General features: G+C 43.4%; 1 protein-coding gene across 2 annotated transcripts in view; it reads left to right on the top strand.

Annotated features, from left to right (window-relative positions):
* Positions 1 to 1847: 1847 nt before the first annotated feature.
* Positions 1848 to 17759, top strand: part of ash1l (ash1 (absent, small, or homeotic)-like) — a 40665-nt gene continuing 24753 nt past the window's right edge. Inside the window, exons 1-3 of one of the 2 annotated variants that reach the window (XM_083544227.1) lie at positions 1848 to 2082; positions 10050 to 10789; positions 13228 to 17500. In XM_083544227.1, the coding sequence (XP_083400353.1) occupies positions 10220 to 10789; positions 13228 to 17500 (4843 nt within the window). In that variant the 5' untranslated portion in view covers positions 1848 to 2082; positions 10050 to 10219. Of the gene's footprint in view, positions 2083 to 2122; positions 3182 to 10049; positions 10790 to 13227; positions 17501 to 17759 lie in introns of those variants that run through there. The other variant, XM_083544228.1, reaches the window with a different exon arrangement.

The following is a 17759-nucleotide window of genomic DNA, read 5'->3' as shown; positions in this document are numbered from 1 at the left end:
TGTTTATACAACTGTACAGTAGAGGGTCTTGATCAATAGCCCAACCATGACAGCATGGTGGTACTGGGATTTGAACTCATGACCTTCCGATCCAAAATCAACACCTGGGCTACATCCCCAAGCAACATGATCAGGAGATGTCACCAAACTGCTGCAATCTTTAATTTATCTCTCAGCGATCTAACAATCGCCAATACATTCCACACTTTGCTGTCTTCTATTGACATCATTTGGCATGTGTCTTCCACATCAAGAACGCTTTTGTTAAACCACAGTATTAAGCTTTAGTTGTCTCTAGAATCAATGGACGTCTTTTGATAATATAGAAACATTACATAACTAAAGGTTTGTGAACGCCTTACCGTTACAGCCATACTTGAAAAAGAAAAAAAAAAGATACAATTCTGCTTCATTTTGACAGTCATTCCTGGCTTTACAGATATCCCCAAATTACGATGGTTTACTTACATTTATTTTTTTTTTACATTAAATCTTTTTAAAAAATCACTGCTATCGCTATTATAACGTTATAACATGTTAGGTGACATGACATGCCTTCAAGACTAATCAATGTTCTAAAATGTTATTAATAATCTCTGCTACGTCCCTGCTATAACATGTTATAACTCGTGACGTGGCATGACGTGCCTTCAAGGTTGGTCACTGATTTAAAAAAAAATCTAATAAATCACTGTTATGTCCCTATTGTAACACGTTATAGCATGTTATAACATTTTAGGTGCATGTTATAACATGTTAGGTGACATGACATGCCTTCAAGACTGATCAATGTTCTAAAATGTAAAAAATCACTGCTACGTCCCTATTGTAACACGTTATAGCATGTTATAACATTTTAGGTGCACGTTATAACATGACGCCTTCAAAAGTGGTCAGTGATTTCAAATTTGAAAAAATTACTGCTATGTTCCTATTGTAACACATTATAGCATGTTATAACATTTTAGGTGCGCGTTATAACATGCTAGGTGACATGACATACCTTTAAAATTGGTCAGTGATTTCAAATGTGAAAAATCGCTGCTACGTCCCTATTGTAACACGTTATAGCATGATCGAAAATCCATCAATGATCTACGATGTTATTTTAAAAATCCCTGCTACGGCCTTATTGAAGCACGTTATAACACATTACGTGGCGTGACGTGCCTTCAAGATTTAGGACACCAAAGAGGGACCCAAAACTCGTCAAATCGAGACGTAACACATCCGCAACATAATCTGAATCTGGATTACGATCGAAATAATCGATTGAGTATCAATCATGGAGCCAGTCGACCTGTGCAGGACGTGTAAACAGACGTGGGGATTGACGAAGTCTAGGCCAAGCCTCCCTTTTCCCCCATGCAACCAATGGGACGGCGTGAATCGGCGTGTGCGTGGAAAAACATTGAATGAAAACGATCACACACGCCCGTCCCGCCCCCACTGTGTCTGTGTGTGTGTGTGTGTGAGTGTGTGTGAGTGTGTCTGTCTGTCTGTCTATGTGTGTGTTTCCGCCCCGCGCCCCGCGCCTGCCTCCTGTTTTCTTGAAATTTTCCCTGTGGGTAAACACTGCCACGGGCGCCCTATCTATTCCCCCTAAAAAAAGAAAGGTCTTATAACCTTTGTATGAGCAGTTAGGACGTGATCACGTGGGTCACAACGAGATGTGCTAAACTTATTACGTAATAATCCTCAAATTTTGTTCTAAGAAAGCACAGGGCTCCATTTTGGGAGGCGAGGAAAACAGTTGGGAGAAAAGTGGAAAAGACGTCCTGCTCTTCCTGACTTGTGTGTTGTTTTTTTTGTGTGTGTGTGTGTGTGTGTGTGTAAGAGAGAGAGAGAGAGAGAAAGTGTGTGTGTGTGTGTGTGTGTGTGTGTGTGTGTGTCCCTGTGTCTCCCTCCCCTTCACTCCTTCCCCTCCCCTCACTGGGAGAATGCCCGTGTTGTACTGACAGAAACGCTACGGGCTCATCAGACATGGAGGCCCGATTAACGGGCAGAGGCCCATTCTCACGCATTTAAAGACGCAGGTTCCTGGACAGCAGAAAGCCTGCGGACATTCCGGAAATATTACGGGTAAAGACAAAAATATTAAGAGAGACTCTCATCTCGGAGGAGGCCAAGAAATTTGAGAGAGGGAGAGACACACCAGAGATCCATTTCGGGTTTCTGTTGATTCAACGCGGCCGCCATTTTGTTGACAGTTCGTGTGTGTGTGTATGTGTGAGGGTTTTTTTTTCTTAATACGGCGTGCAGTCGCCTTTTATACGAACACGGCGTCCGAGTGTAGTGGCGCGTTTCTCGGCTTTTTTGTTGGAAGGAGGATGCTTGCGGTTTGAATGATTTTAATGGCTGTCATTCGGGAAGGGAGAGTTTGCGGAAAGCTTGTGGAGGTGTCTCCGGTGGAGCCGAGAGCTCCCGGGTTGCTGCTTGTAGCTTCTTAGCCAGCTAGCAGTATAAGCAATGTGCCACTGACAGGATTGATCTACTCCCCCACCACCACCTCCAACAACAACAACAACCTCCTGTACCACCACCACGGCTCCGATGGCATGTTTATTCCCAGGGATCCGATCCTAATGATCGTAAAAAAAAAAAAAAAAAGCAAAACGATCCGCCATGGAAGTTATTCGTGGGTTCCTGCCACGTTGGTAGGAAGGCCACCTCTTAGCTTTTGCTTTGCAGTGCGAAATGATCGCTAGTCGATCTAGCTAGCTGAGGTATTCGTTTCTGGGCTAAATAGCACGGAGTAAACCTCATCATCTGCACCAGATGGGGCTCAGATCTCTATCCAGGTTCTAGCTGTGGTCATTGGAATGTCATAACATATGTATGAGGGTTCGTCCTGATGGTAACACAGGGTTTTGGATGGGATCGTTGTTGTGATTCTACAGTAGGGATTGAGTTCAGGAGTCAGGACAGCCATTATTACATACATACACACACACACACACACACACACACACACACACACACACACGAGTACACTCAGGAATAGTTGGTACACTGCTTCCTGACCCAGCTGACTTCTTCCTCCTACGGTTTGGATCCTCGTTCTTTTTTTTTTTTAGGGGGACATCACCACTTTTCCGTATTGGAACCGAAGGAACCGTATTGCCCTCTGGGAAGGGATCCCATTTCGCGATTTATTTGCAGGTTTCTCGAAAATCCCACGGTAAGTCGTTTTGGACGCCCGATTCGGATTCGATCGAGTGCGTCCTCGTGTCAGGCGGACGGTCCGAGAAGAAGTGGAGCATCTGGGTGTCTTTTATGACTTAGGTGTGGAGGTCATTCCTTTCAAAACAACTGCGAGGGATAAACAAGGCCGGATTGGTCGTCGAGGCTTGTGTTTTTAGACATCACAGACGATCTTGTCGGAATTTCGGATTTGTTTGGTTTTCCACAAATAAACGTAAGGGCAGGCGGGTTTCGATTTGGATTTCGTATCGCGATTCGACGAGCTGAAACAGTTCCTCCATGTCGGGTTTGGGTTTATAACTTATTTATATCTCTGCAAGTGTCTGGGGATTTCTGCTAGTGTTCTTTTGCACAATCAAGGATCTACATAGTTGACGTGGGATAATCAGTCTGGAACCTCACGTTCAACTTTGACCGTTGACCTTTTCGCCCCAGCGGTGTCAATGGCTGTCAAGGCAACTACGGTCACGCCGGCCTTCCCTTTTTTCTTCTCAGCGTATGTTTGGTTTCGAATTGGAAGTATTTCAAAGTAACTTTTCTCTAAAACTATTGTCGGTTGAAATTCATGATGGTTTTTTTTGTCACGTTTGTAAAGACAACACGGGATATTTGGCGTACGTGAAAATCCTGGAAAAAAAGAGAAAAGACTAAAAAGATGACTGACTTTAAATCAGATTTGGAATCTGTCAAGGTTAAAGTGCAAATTTTTTCGATTTGGTTTAGTTCAGGTTCTCTCCACTAGCTCACTAGTTGTTGTTGTTGTTTTTTTTATTATTTTGAAAATGAAATAATTCAATAAAAAAAGAGAGCCAGCCCTGACAAAACCCCAAAATAATGGACATAAAGACAAATAAAAAAAAAAATAGAATCGTTTTGTTTGGATAAAAGAAATGCAGATGTATGAACAGAATAAATGTCTCAGATTTGTATTATTGGTATTATTTCGATTGCCGTAGAAGCGATGTATAAATATCTACCGTCCACCGCTGAATGTTCATTTCATCTTCCCAGCTCTCTGTGCTCATGACCGTATATGGAGTTTTGTGGGCGTCACTATATGCAAATGAGCCATGTAAAAAAAAAACAAAAAAAAACTGCGGACTGTGGCGCAAAGAAAATCCATCAGAAAACATTTACATGCGACAATCTGACTCAGCTGTTCAGACTTAAAACCGATCGATAGTTTTGTTATGGTTATTAACATTCGCAGCTGTCCGGAGTGGGTCTGTCCTGTACGATTGTCTTTTTTAACGGGTTCGTCCTTATGAATTAAACCTGCGATATTGTTCTGCGCGTACGCGAACGAGCAACTCCCGGTCGTTGTCCCGATCCCTCGACTCGCTTGGTGTGAAATGGTTGTAATAATTTGTAATATATGATCATGAAAATGTCTTTAAACCAGCCTTTATTGACTCCTTATAATCTTTTGATGAAGAGCAATAATACAGGTATATATAATATAAGTAATTATATTTGCATAACCGCTTTGCGATCATGGAGCATATTGGGTATACTAACGAAACTAAATCTCGTGAAGAGGTATAAGATCATGTGTGGTAATTATCTGGTCTCTGATCTTGAACCTTGTTGTCGACTCTATGCTCCATTGATCACCGCTAAGTGTTACTATTAAGTTTCTTGTCTTGTTAGTAGGTCCTTTTAAATATTTGTATAGTGTTTTGACAGCTTGGAAGGTCGGAAGTTTTTTTGCCAGTCTGTTTCCAAACACGGACTAATTGAATTCTGCATTGCAGCCACTTGTAGCTGTCTAACCGCGTTGATCCAAACACTTAGTTTTTTTTTTTACATTTGAGGTGTTTTAGAAACGAGTTTATTAGAGGGACAGCGCATGTAGGACGTTTTGAAGACAAGATGAGGGAGGTGAGATTGATATGGTTTGGACATGTCCTATATCAGTAGGAGAATGCTGAAGATGGAGCCCCCAGGAAGGAGAAAAAGAGGAAGGTCAAGGAGGAGGTTTATGGATGTGGTGAGGGAAGACATGCAGGTGGTTGGGGTGAAAGAGGCAGATGTAGAGGACAGGGGGTATGGAGACGGATGATCCGTAAGAAGAAGTTTTAGGCAGATAAAACCTAGTTTGTTCCTCATTCTGGCAAGATTTCAGCCACTGCGTCATTTTCCCAGGCCGACACGAGTATGTATGCTGATAAGGCGAAACATTAAAACCGCACACTGGTGAAGTGAGTAACTTTGGTTATCTTGTTACAGAAGCTTCCATTAAGAAGTTTTAGCCAGATCTTATTATCTTATGTTATTAGCCAGATCTCAAAGTCGATGTGTTCAAAGCAGGAGGAATGGGCAAAGGGCTAAATTGGGAGCAAAAAAACGAAGAAGAGCATCTATTTAAAAAAAAAAAAAGCATGTTTGTAGCGTGTTTTTTTGGTGTGCAGTGGTTAGTACCTACCAGAGGTGATCCATGGAAGGAAAACCCACGAACTGCTGACAGGGTCACAGGCGGTTATGCGTATAGAGTGAAGTATAGCCTGTCTGGTGTATCCCATGAAAAAGCTTGTGTAATACACACTGGTGATAAAATTAGTGATACAAAAGGTGTCAGAATACACTTGCTGTGGTTTTGCGTAGCCGTGAGTCGAATGCTGAGCCCAGTACAACTCCGAAAGCTCCTTCAATAGGCAAGAAGATGGTCTGGGCTGAGGAATATGCTTCTCTTTTGCTGATCACGTAGACGGTGGGGTACATGTGCGCCAGCTTTTCTGGGGGAGACATGGCACTAAGATACACTGTGGAAAGAATGGGTGGTGTTTATTTACATTTATGGCAGATGCCCTTATCCAGTGAGACTTACAGTTACCTCAGTTCTACAGATGGGCAATTAAGGGTTAAGGTCCTTGCTTGAGGGCCGAGCAGTGGCAGCTTGGTGATTTTGGTATTTAAACCTTCTGAACAGACGTCCAAATTCCTACCCACTGACTTACCACTTCCCCATGTACAATATTCTGGGCAATGTTTTGTGAGGAAACTTGCTACTTTGACCCACACCAACTACCTACGATTGCTCTTACCCAAGTTTTCGCCTTCATTATAACTGTTTAGAAAGGTTATGATGACCACGATAAAGCGTTTGAAGTTTTGACTTGACCTCCAAATTCCCCAGCTCTCAGTCCGATCAAGCATATCCGGGATGTGGCAGACAAACCATTTGTTATTGAAGTTAACCGTTCAGTTAAAAGAGAACTTCTGGAAATTGTTCCACAGGCATTTTTATGGGTTTCTTTGTGATCTTTAAGCTGTTTATGTTGGACTATTCTGGGTTGATCAGGTGGAGATCACAATTAAAAAAACAAAAAAGAGAGAAACTACTGATTTTTCGATGAAAGCTGATGTAACTAATGTTCTGTTGAACTCTTGTTTAACGTCAGAAACGATCTGGATGAGAGAAAATGTTGAGAATATCATTGCTGATGTCAGTTTTTCGCTTTCTAGAAAAGAAAAAGCCTTTTATTGTTTCGTTCAGGATGTCATGGTTGGGTCTTTTGGTCTGTTTAGGCACTCGGGCAGTGGATTCAAAAACGTCAGCTTGAAGTGAAAGTGAGAGAGAGAGAGAGAGAGAGAGAGAGAGAGAGAGAGAGAGAGGTGGCTTGTATGGCTTTCTTTTGTTACAGTTGTGGTTACAGGAACAAAGAATATGTTTCTTGTGTCGCTGCGTTGAACAAAAAACTTGTGATACGCAGACTTTCAAGTGCCACAGAAGATGTGGTTTTAAGCTTCTTTAATCCTTTTTCTTGTCCTAGGTTGCTTAGACTATCAAAAAGGGACGCCAAAAAACACAACCGTTCGCAATCCTTTTTTTTCTTTTCTTCTTTTTTTCTTTTCTTCACCGCAGCGATTTTCCAGTGAAAGATTTCACTCTGTAGTAGCGAAGCGAGTTTGTGCGAACGCGACTTAATAACCACACAGCGAATAAGTTTGTAGGGCCAAGAGCACTTAGGAAATAAGAAAATGATTGTCACTGAGGGAGGGATAGACAGAGGAAAGCGGAGAAGGGAGGGGGCGCAGGAGAAAATGTGTTTTCGATTAGCACGAACACAGCAGCTTTGACCGCTGTACTGTGCGCTTTCCAAGTGAGTAAGAAAACGAGTGTGAGCGAGTAAAAGGGAAAAGGCCAGGGATATGAGGTGGTGGTGGTGGTGGTGGTGGTGGTGGGGGGGGATTGTTGTAGCACGGCAGAAAGATGGCTGATGTCATTCGACAGAAATTAGGTTATGGGTTTTAGCGATATGTAGTGACTAATCATAGTAAACACGGGGAAAGTCAAGACACCCCTATTTTACAGCGGCATGAGTCCCTGCACTGATTCTAGATCTAAACGGCTTTTTTTTGTCCCTACTGCTCGAAAAAGCCTTTTGAACTTTTATCCTTTTGAGGGGCATAAAGTAGCCGTCTGTATGCCTCTACTTTCGTATTCTTCCTCTTTCTCTTCCACCATCCGGTGGTGTTTTGAGTGGCGATCACCTAGGACTGGAGATGCCAGTCAGGTTCCTCGACTCCCAGGGGGCTCTCATTGCCGAGGTCACAGCTCTGACTTGCCTTTCAATTTTTTTAGCCACAGAAACCACCTGCTCTTGGTAAACCTTCATCCCAAACACTTCGGAGCCTAACGGGAGCAGGATACTGTCACTCCTTTCGATGTAATACGAATGTCGCCGATAGGATTATCAGCTATTATTTGATGCTGCGTGACATGATTCGAAACGTTCCTGCTAGTAAGCGACTAAGCATAACGGCACGATTAGATCATCCCATTCATCTTGGAAGGCAGCGTGAAAAAAAAGAAAGGGGCTTTTTTTTCGTCACACGTACATCACAGCACAGTGAAATCCTTTCATCGCATATCCCGGCGATGTCAGGAAGCTGGGTTCGGATATGATACACCTCCCCTGGAGCACAAAGGGGTTAAGAACCTTGCTCAAGTGTCAGTTTGGCGATACTGTGAGCTTGAACCCTCAACCTTCCGGTCAGTCCCTCAGAGCCTTAGCCAATGACCTACCACTTCCACAAATCGTTGACAGAAGTAGGGGTTCGAAAGCAGGAGTTGAGAACGATAGGAATGAGTGGCACATGTGAGTCAGGGCCCTATTTAAAATGCTTGGTTACAAGGCTAAACCAACCTTTTGGGCATGTTTTTAAAATTGCGATAATAATCATTATCACAGGCCATGAGATGCAGTGGCTTCACTATTGCTCACGTGTAATTCCCAGGTGCATCTCCCCTTTATATGAGTACGTCAAAATGAAAGGATTTGTTTGTCCAATTGCAATTTAGAGCAGGAAAAAGTACTTTATAAGACTCCAGTAACACATAACTACATCGATCTATTATTTATAGTTGAAGTAATAACGTACTAATACTCAAATAACACATTTATTTGCTTTTTCAGTGTAATAACGCGCCATTTGTTAGCTCGCCTGTATTTTGGAAGCAATACTGTAAATTCTGCTTACTAAGCATAATTCAGTGCTGCGTAGTTCTTTCAGGGCTTCAACTAGAACTTCTGATTACACAGATATTATTAAAAATTGCCCAATCGCACTTATGTTTGTTTAATGCCTATTTTTAGCTGGCAGGAGTCCGATTTCTGTCTGACACATGGGTGTCTGACACTCGAGTGCTTTTTCACTGTATATTATCACTCTTGCCTAATGCTGCCAGTAAACCATGGCTTTTGGACATAAACCACAACTTGGAATGTTCTGGTGTTCTGGTGATATATCTGGTGCCTTTGCTGTACTGTGAATGGTCCGCTAAAGTGTGGTGGACAGTAATAAAGTAAATGTAATGAATACAAATGTAAAGTAGCTTTTTTTATGTAGCTGTACTTTGATATACTGAAGTATTTCCACTTTTTTATTTTTTACTTCACTACATTTCAAAGTCAAATGGACGATACGAGTGGATAAAAACGTAACCGGTCAAGCACTCAGCAAGCGACCAATCAGGGTCGAGCGTACGCTTCGTTTTTAAACTTGTTTTGATTGCCGCTTGGTGGTATCTACTTATCACCAGATATAGTTCAGCATCATTTTAACAGCAGGAGAACATTTTGAGTGTAATAAACAATGGAAATCGGACTGGTTGAGAGTCTTTTCACATAAACTGAGGTGATTAAGCAAAGAGCCATAGCCATAATAAATCATAGTAGTTCGGGTACTTAAGTACATTTGAAGACTTTTGTACTTTTACTCAAATGCAAATGCTTTGGATACGTCATCCACCACTGCCGGTAACTAAATAGCAGGACCTGTGGCGGATCATTTTCCATCGATACACATCATAGAAACAACTGTCATCAATCAGATGACAAACCAATAACTATGAGAAAGAGCGCATTTCATGTATGAGGTCATCATTTCAAAAGACGTTTCTCTGATAATCAAGACGCCTCTCGCGGATGATTTGAATATATACGGAAACGATTCGTATTGGCCAGCTTGTATATTTCACCAGGCATGCAACTCCAGCGACAGTCTATTAGGGTAATGATTTGCCAATGCTCTGGCTTTGTTCAGAAACATTACAAGATGATGCAGTGCAAAATATCGAGCGGCGGTATGAACGCTTTGACTTGTGGACCTATTGGGAATCCGAGCGTTCATTTAAATGCTTTCAAACAGGTTCTTAAGTTAAAATATTTCAAATGTTGCAACTCTTAAGGGAAACGGGAAATGCTAGTTAGAACAGCCATTTACAGTCTAATTGCTAACAACTATGTATGACATATTTTTGCATTCATTTTGGATCAATTTAATATTGTAGTATCATTTAATATTGTAATATCTCTCTCTCTCTCTCTTGTTTTTAACAGTTTGAAGGTGATTAGGGCTGGGCGGCCACGAAAGGACGACATTGCTTCAACCCAACAACTGTTCTAATATCCCTACCCATATTCCCCCTCCAGCTGGATTTTTTCACTCTCAGTTCTGTACTGCTTGTGAGCAGACCCTGCTCAGCCCTTCTCGGTTTCTCCTATCATCAATGGATCAGAGGACACAAGGAGGGCCCACCACACCACCTCCTCTCCCTACAAATGCCCTACAAGTCGAGTGTGAGAAGGAAGGAGGAGGTGGTAAGAAAGACGATGACGACGATAAAAGGAAGCGCGAGAAGGAACGAGATGCAGCGCCGGCTGTTCCCTGCAGCTCTGAGAATGGCGAGCAGCAGCAGCAGCAGTCGGCACAATTCTCTGTCAAAGAGACCAGCTACTCAGAGGGCAGTGTCAAGCTTAAGATAGGCCTCCAAGCTAAACGAATGAAAAAGCCCCCTAAGATCCTAGAGAACTATGTATGCCGGCCCGCGTTCAGAGCAACGGTTAGACACGGAAGCCGAGGCGGTGGACGAGGCAATCGTCGAGTGGGACCCTCCGATGGCAGTGGAAATGCCCCTAGTATGCAACATGTTAAAGAAGCAGAAAAGGACCCCACTGTCAATACAGGAGTGCCTCAGATATCGGGTGTTCCAACGAATACTGCACCACCACCTTCTTTTCCTACTACCACTTCCACCAACCCTGAATCCCCTATGAATGGGAATACCCCAGCTAAAAGAGTAAGTTGTTCAGTTTTGTCTCTTTGGGGTTTTGAAATGGGAAGTGGGAAAAACTAAAGTGAGTTTTGAATTTTTTTTGATAAAGCAATTCTTTTTAGCTTAAACTGTCAAAGCTGTATGTTTCATGTGTTCCTGTTCAACTGTCTTTCCATCCACCAAGATACATTCCTTCCTTGTTTTACTTTGTCTTTCATCTGGTGTCACTTTTCCTTTTCTAACACATTGTACAGTTTTTCCAGTCTATCCCAAAATGAAAGACACATTAAGGATATAGAGTATACAGGTAATCCCTGAGTCACGATAGTTTGACGATGACTATAGCGATTCGGAAAAATAGTGAAAAAACTTTACGTTTTGCACAGCACGCAAATGGTACGATAAGTTGGGACCTTGCCAGGATGTACACATCTCTCTCCTCCAGAGATGCTTTACTCTCGGTAGTAGTAGTCGACAGAAGTGCATTGTGTGTTAATGCACTTGTTCGTTTCACAGCCCATTTTAAGCTCTTGACTCTTTGTTATTAACTGACGCTAAAACAGAGCGCGTCCCCCCCAACCCCCCCCCCCCCCCCCCGATGCCGCATACATATATACCGGGGGTCACCAACACCTGGTGCCACCAACATGAATCACCCGCGGGCTTTTTCTAAAGAAAAAAGCTCACCATAGCGCCACTTACCAGTGAGCTGAATCAAATTTTTTTTTTGTTGCTATTCTTTTTAAAATCACACTTGCAAAAAAAAAACTTTAAAAAAACTTTAAAAAAATCTTTCATATTAGATTAGAGCTAGCTGTAACTAAGTAACTAAACTAGAGCTAGCTAGCAACTAATCCAAGTTGATTTTTGTATGTTACGTAATTGATAATCAGTACAAACATGATGCAACGTAGTGCATGATTTGTTAAAAATTGTTAGTGGCTAGTGAAAAAGTTGTAGAAGTGATCATTTGAAAATGTAAATACTTGCAGAGATTTATAGAAATTGAGTTTTGCATATTGATATTTATCTGTTTCCTACCTTGTTAAATCATTGTTGATAATTATTGTGATAAATCATTAACATGATCAGTGTCTTCACATAGATGAGTTTTATTAATGATTTATAATAACATAGAATTAAAGGTAAATTGAGCGAATGTGTTATTTCAGAAGTTTGTATCAAACTGGTAGCCCTTCACATTAATCGGTACGCAAGAAGTAGCTCTCGGTTTCAAAAAGGTTGGTGACCCCTGATATATACTGTAAAGTTTAAACATTACAGTAGTGTAAACTGCTCTGTTTTGCTAAATAATGTACTGTAGTTTGTTAAATTATTAACAAATTAAAGTACACCTGCCCATACTGATTACCATTCTTTAAGACTCCTGGGTAGGTTAGGCCATGTCTCGATTTACGATGTTTTCAAGTTACGATAGTGTCCTCGCAATGCATTTCTATCATAAGTCGGGGACTACCTGTATTGGGAAATGTTTCGGGGTGCTTGACCATCACCCCATGTAGGCTTGTTGAATAGCCAATTAAAAAAAATTTTTGCCCCTTGCTGTAATAAAATACACTCTTAAAGACTAGATTTTGTTGCATGGCCTTGTGCTGTGTACAGGATTTTTGAGTTCTTCTACTCCAGCTTTGGCAACCACGTCTGAAGCTTGCTTTGTGCACAAGGGCATTATCATGCTGGAACAGGTTTGGGCTTTGGGCTTTGTTCTATTGAGAGGACATTGTAATTCTACACCACACAAAGATATTCTATACAATTGTGTGTCTCAGACAGAGCAAACTTTGGAGATTGCACATTTATGGGTGTGATGGTCAGGTATCTACATAACATAGACTGAACATTGTGCACTTATATGACAAACTGTATTAAAATTATTATAATTTTCCCCTTTTCACCAGAAAACTACGTCTCACCAATGAGATTTATTTTTGGTTATATCCAGTAATTAAGTAAATGTAAATAGTTACTGTACTTTAGTAGCTTTTTCATGTATCTGTATTTTACTAATTTCCATTTGGGGAGACTTTTACTTTAACTACATTCCAACTTCAAATATTGTACTTTTTACTTAAATAGATTTTGCGAAATCAGTCTTTGCATTTTATTTATGAGTGAATAAGTGTGTTATAATATGTTAAAATATATGTTTTACTATATTATGAATGCTGGGCATGGTTTTAGTATAGGAATGTTTTAAATGAAAATGAAAATCAGGTCCTGATGTGTACATACTTTCTTGTTCTCGCTTTTTCTTTCATTCCTTCTCATTTTTCTGTGAGAGTTTTCTCCCTTGAGGTCTCCTTCACTTTTTTTCTAGTATTTTTTTTTCTTAACTAAAGTTTTTTCGATTTAAAACATTCACTTTATTACATTTTGGTGTTCACATGTATCGTAATAATTAACTCCTGTTTAAACTTGTACCTTTCTGAATTTCTCACTAGGGTCCGCCAAAGCTGGCATGCAAGTCAGAAGGAAAGGCAGATGTAAAATCCCTTGCATCTTCAGAAAAACCCCTTAACAGTCACTGCCCTGTATCAGACAGCAAATTACACTCCTCTGGGAAAAAGAGCCTGTTACCCCAAACTATTACACCAGCTCCTTCACTACTAACTCCGTCTCCACATGACTTAAAAATGGATGGAGTTACAAAACTGCCTCAGTACACTTATACAGACAGCCCGAGGGAGCAAGAAAGAGGAGCTTCAAACTGGGGTACTCCGACGGTCACTGAGAAGCTTGCACAGCTTATAGCCACCTGCCCACCTACTAAGTGTCCTAAACCCAAAATCCGGAAAGTAACCCCAGCTCCAGCACATAGCAGCTCGCCTCCCCTGATTTCTAATTTACAGCGGCCTGAGCGGGCCATGGCCAACAGGAACACATATTCCAGAGTAACCCATCTTGTCCCTCCTCCACCTGTGTCACGACCCCCAGGTCGTCCATACGGCTCAAGAAACAAAGACAGCATCCTGGAGAAGTTATCTGGCTTACCTAGGAAAGAGGAACCTAGTGGACTTTCAAAGGAAATGACAAGTAGCAACAGCATTCCTGCAGTGTCTTATAACAACAATCGCTTAACAACCAATACCGATTGCAACAATGATGATAATAGCAATGGAATAAAATCGCAGTCTCGCCTTGGGCCCCATTCCATGCCATCTCTTTTCTCTTCTTCCTTAGAGAGAATAGGCAGTGGAATTAGCCACCAGGTGATTCCTTCCTCAGTTGGATCAAGGATCGTTGCAAGCCCCTCACAAACAGAGGACCCGGTTGACCGAGAGAAAGAAAGGGACAAGGACATTTTTTGTCTCAGAGAAATAAGTAAAGCCTCTTCCCCTGCAGTGTCAGGGAAACAGGACACTAAAGAGAAGTGCCCCTTCACTGTACCTCGAGGAGAGAGGGGGAAAAGCTTAAGTCCACCTGAAAGAAGTCCTGCACAAGAAAGTCATGCTGGTGGAGAACACAGTATTCTCGAGTCCACTAAACGTGCTGCTTCTCCTTCTACCCCGTTCGGTACTAGCAGCAGCCTCTCTCCGCTTTGTGATGACCATGACCCTGAATCCCCTGGATCACCAGCAGAACAGGAGTCTAAACCTCTGAAAAAGCGGCGGGGTCGAAGACCTCGGTGGACTAAGGCAGTCAGTCGCACGCAAAAAATGTTAGAAGATGCTTCTCCTTGTCAAACCAAAGCCACCACTCTGCCTACAGACCTTTCATCCCCCCCACCTATTCGTCGGCCCGTTGGAAGGCCACCCAATGCTAATCGTGTGCTCCCTGTTGTCTCTGAACTTTATTTGCCTCCGCCGAAGAAACGGGGTAGACCCAAATCCAAAATGCCAACACTGGATGCACCTACACGTGGCCGTTTGCCACTCAAAGTAACACCCCCTAAAGTATACTCCATGTCCAAAGAGGAGCAGGATCCCCCCGTTTTGCATCCAGAAGTGGATCTAAATCTTCCTAAACCAATGCCACGTAAGAGAGGAAGGCCAAAACGCTTGCCTCCAACCCTGCCACAGGAGACCCAGCCTCCAACACTTGCTCCAGAGTCAGGGGATACTGTGACAGGGGACAAGGGCTTTCACAACAAGGGCAATGGGCAGCTCATAATGAAGACGATTATAGGCAAGATCAACAAAATGAAGACTGTAAAGCGGAAGAGGTTTCTCAGCCAGATTCTTATGGGGTCGAGATCAGGACCTGAGCCGGAAGTCACTAAAAGTTCAAGCATGTCAGGAACAGTAACTCCTGCTTCACAGTCGCTCTCAACCCTTGCTGCAACATTTGGTGGCAAACTTGGGCCTCAGATTAATGTCAGCAAAAAAGGGACAATATACATGGGAAAAAGAAGGGGCCGCAAGCCAAAAACACTAGCCAATAGTTCACCTGGTGCCCCTACTCCTCCCCCTGAACCTTTTTTGACCCCGACCACCTCGTCCCCTCAACACTCGCATCAGACTTTGGCTTCACAAAACCAGCAAAACCAGATTCCCTCCTCTGACATTTTCCCCTCCCCTTCACTTTCCCAGTCCAGTGGGGGGCAAAGCCCTATCAGTGATGCTAGTTTTGTGGAGTCCGGGTCAGTCCGCACACACTGTAGCCACCATTCATTTCCTTTTACCCCACCAACTTTTTCAGCACCCTCCCCACGGTCTTTAGGTGGTTCTACATTTTCACACTCCTCTCAGAAGAAGCCTTCTTGCAGAGGTCACCACCATCACCACCACCACTATCGACAACATTACCATTGTCGTAAACTTTCACCTCCCAGGCCTCTGTTGCCTACATCCCCTGCTCCTCTTAGTGAGCTGAAGGAAGCCACACCTTCTCCGGTCAGTGAGTCGCACAGTGAGGAGACTGTTCCAAGTGACAGTGGCATCGGAACAGACAACAACAGTATATCAGATCGTGGGGAGAAAGCTGGTAGTGCGAGTGGCTTAGCTGGGCTAGCTGTCTCCCAGAATATGACTAATGGGCTACTAATGCCTGGAATGATAGGGTCATCTGTGGGTATCGGGGTAGGGCATAACTCTAGAGGCAGTAGAAGACATTCTACTGTATTACTTGATTGTCCTTCACCTACACCATCTCCACTTGGGGAGAGGTCTTCAACTGATCCACGGCGCCCACACCCATTAGCTTCTGCTTCAGCGCTAGTGGGGCACAAAGAAAAGCATAAACATAAGTGCAAACGACGTGGGCATGGATGCCCTGGCTATGACAAGTTGAAAAGGCAGAAACGCAAACGCAAGAAGAAGTACCTGCAGTTGCGTTCACGGAGACAGGATCCTGACTTCCTGGCTGAGCTTGATGAGATATGTGTGCGGCTTTGCGGAATACGAATTTCACACCGCACACCTGCTCTTCGATTGGGAAGTAGCCTGGGTCTTGGTGCAGGAACAGCGGCCACAGGTCATGGGCCTGGTTTGGGTACTACCAGAGCAGGCAGTATTGTGAGTGGCACAAACCCCACACCTCATCATTACCTGCATAGAGACCTTCTACCCACAATTTTCAGGATCAACTTTAGTGGGTACTACTCTCCTCACCCGGCCTACCCATGCGATTCCCTGCACTATGTCCGTAAGCCCGATCTCAAGAAAAAGCGTGGAAGGCCTCCCAAGCTTCGAGAGTCGATGTCAGAGGTGCCTTTCGTTCCTGGCCTAGGATTCCCCCTTACCAGTGGAGGGTTCTATCACCCTTCTTATGGTGTTCCGTACTCCTCAGCCCCTCTTGGACTCGGCTATTATCGGGGCTATCCCCCAGCCAGTGCACTGTACCCTCACCCTCACCACCAGGTTCCACATTCAACCCCATCTCACCATGGCCACCATAGCCCTTCCTTCCCTCCACCTCCACCTCCTTCATATGTTCATCATCATCATCACCCTCCACACCTGCTTCTTAACCCTTCCAAGTTTCACAAGAAAAAACATAAGCTTTTACGACAAGAGTATCTCAGTGGAGGGCGTTCAGCAGTGTTGTACCCTCCTATGTCTTCTGAGCTGTCATTTAGCTGGCACCATAAACATAAGCACAGACATAAACATCGTGATCGCTGTGGAGAGGTAGAGGGCGACGACGGTGGAGATGTCGTTGGTGCTGGTGGTGGTGGTGTAGGGAGAAGTGGAGGTGAAGGCATGGGAGTTGGAAGAGGGGAGCGGGCAAGAAGAGGGGGAAGCATGGAATCACTTAAGCATTGTGGCTATGGTCCGGATGGCTCAGCTGACTCCAGTGCCAGCAAGCAGGCAGCTGCCACCTCTGGTAACTCCCCTTCTTCTTCCTCATCATCCTCAGCAGAAAGGTACAAGCAGAAAGAATCTTCTATGTCCTGTCTGGTGCCTTCTAAACTATCCTTGGGCCAAGGAAGCAGGGCGCACCATCCTCCGGACTCCTGGTTCAGGAAGAGCAGCTACGATGCTGATTACTCCAAACTCTCCCATAATCAGACCCTTGGGCAGGGGGCATTCTCTGATGGGCATGGGCATAACTCAATGGGTTGCTCAGACAGTGACGATGAAGATCCCACTTCACCAAATGAGGAACAGGACTCGGGATCCCAGCACACCAACCTTTTTGCTTCAGCCCTCACTCGGACATCTCTTAGATGCAATCAGGGAAGGAAAGGCGGGAGCTTAGAAGGCTCAAGTCTGGCGCGTTTGGACAGATCACTGAGGAAAGATCTCGCTACATCAGCTGAGAGGAGAGAGTCAGGTGAATGAAATGTTTTTAATAGCTAATAAATGGATTATTTTTTAATTTTCTATTTGTTATCCTACCTTGCCTTACTCAAAATCTTTCTAAAGACCCATGTTTCAGTCTGACATTCAAATATTGAATCATAAATTCAATTAGCTGCATCACAAGATGCACAGCAGCACTCACTTGTTATTAAGATAATTAATGCTCAAATGCACAGCCTTGTCTGAAACATTAAAGATGGGGACAGATACAGCAGTAAATGTAACTTGGT

Source organism: Silurus aristotelis, assembly GCF_946808225.1.
Source record: "Silurus aristotelis genome assembly, chromosome: 6".
NCBI lineage: Eukaryota > Metazoa > Chordata > Actinopteri > Siluriformes > Siluridae > Silurus > Silurus aristotelis.
This window is presented reverse-complemented; position numbering and strand designations above follow the sequence as displayed.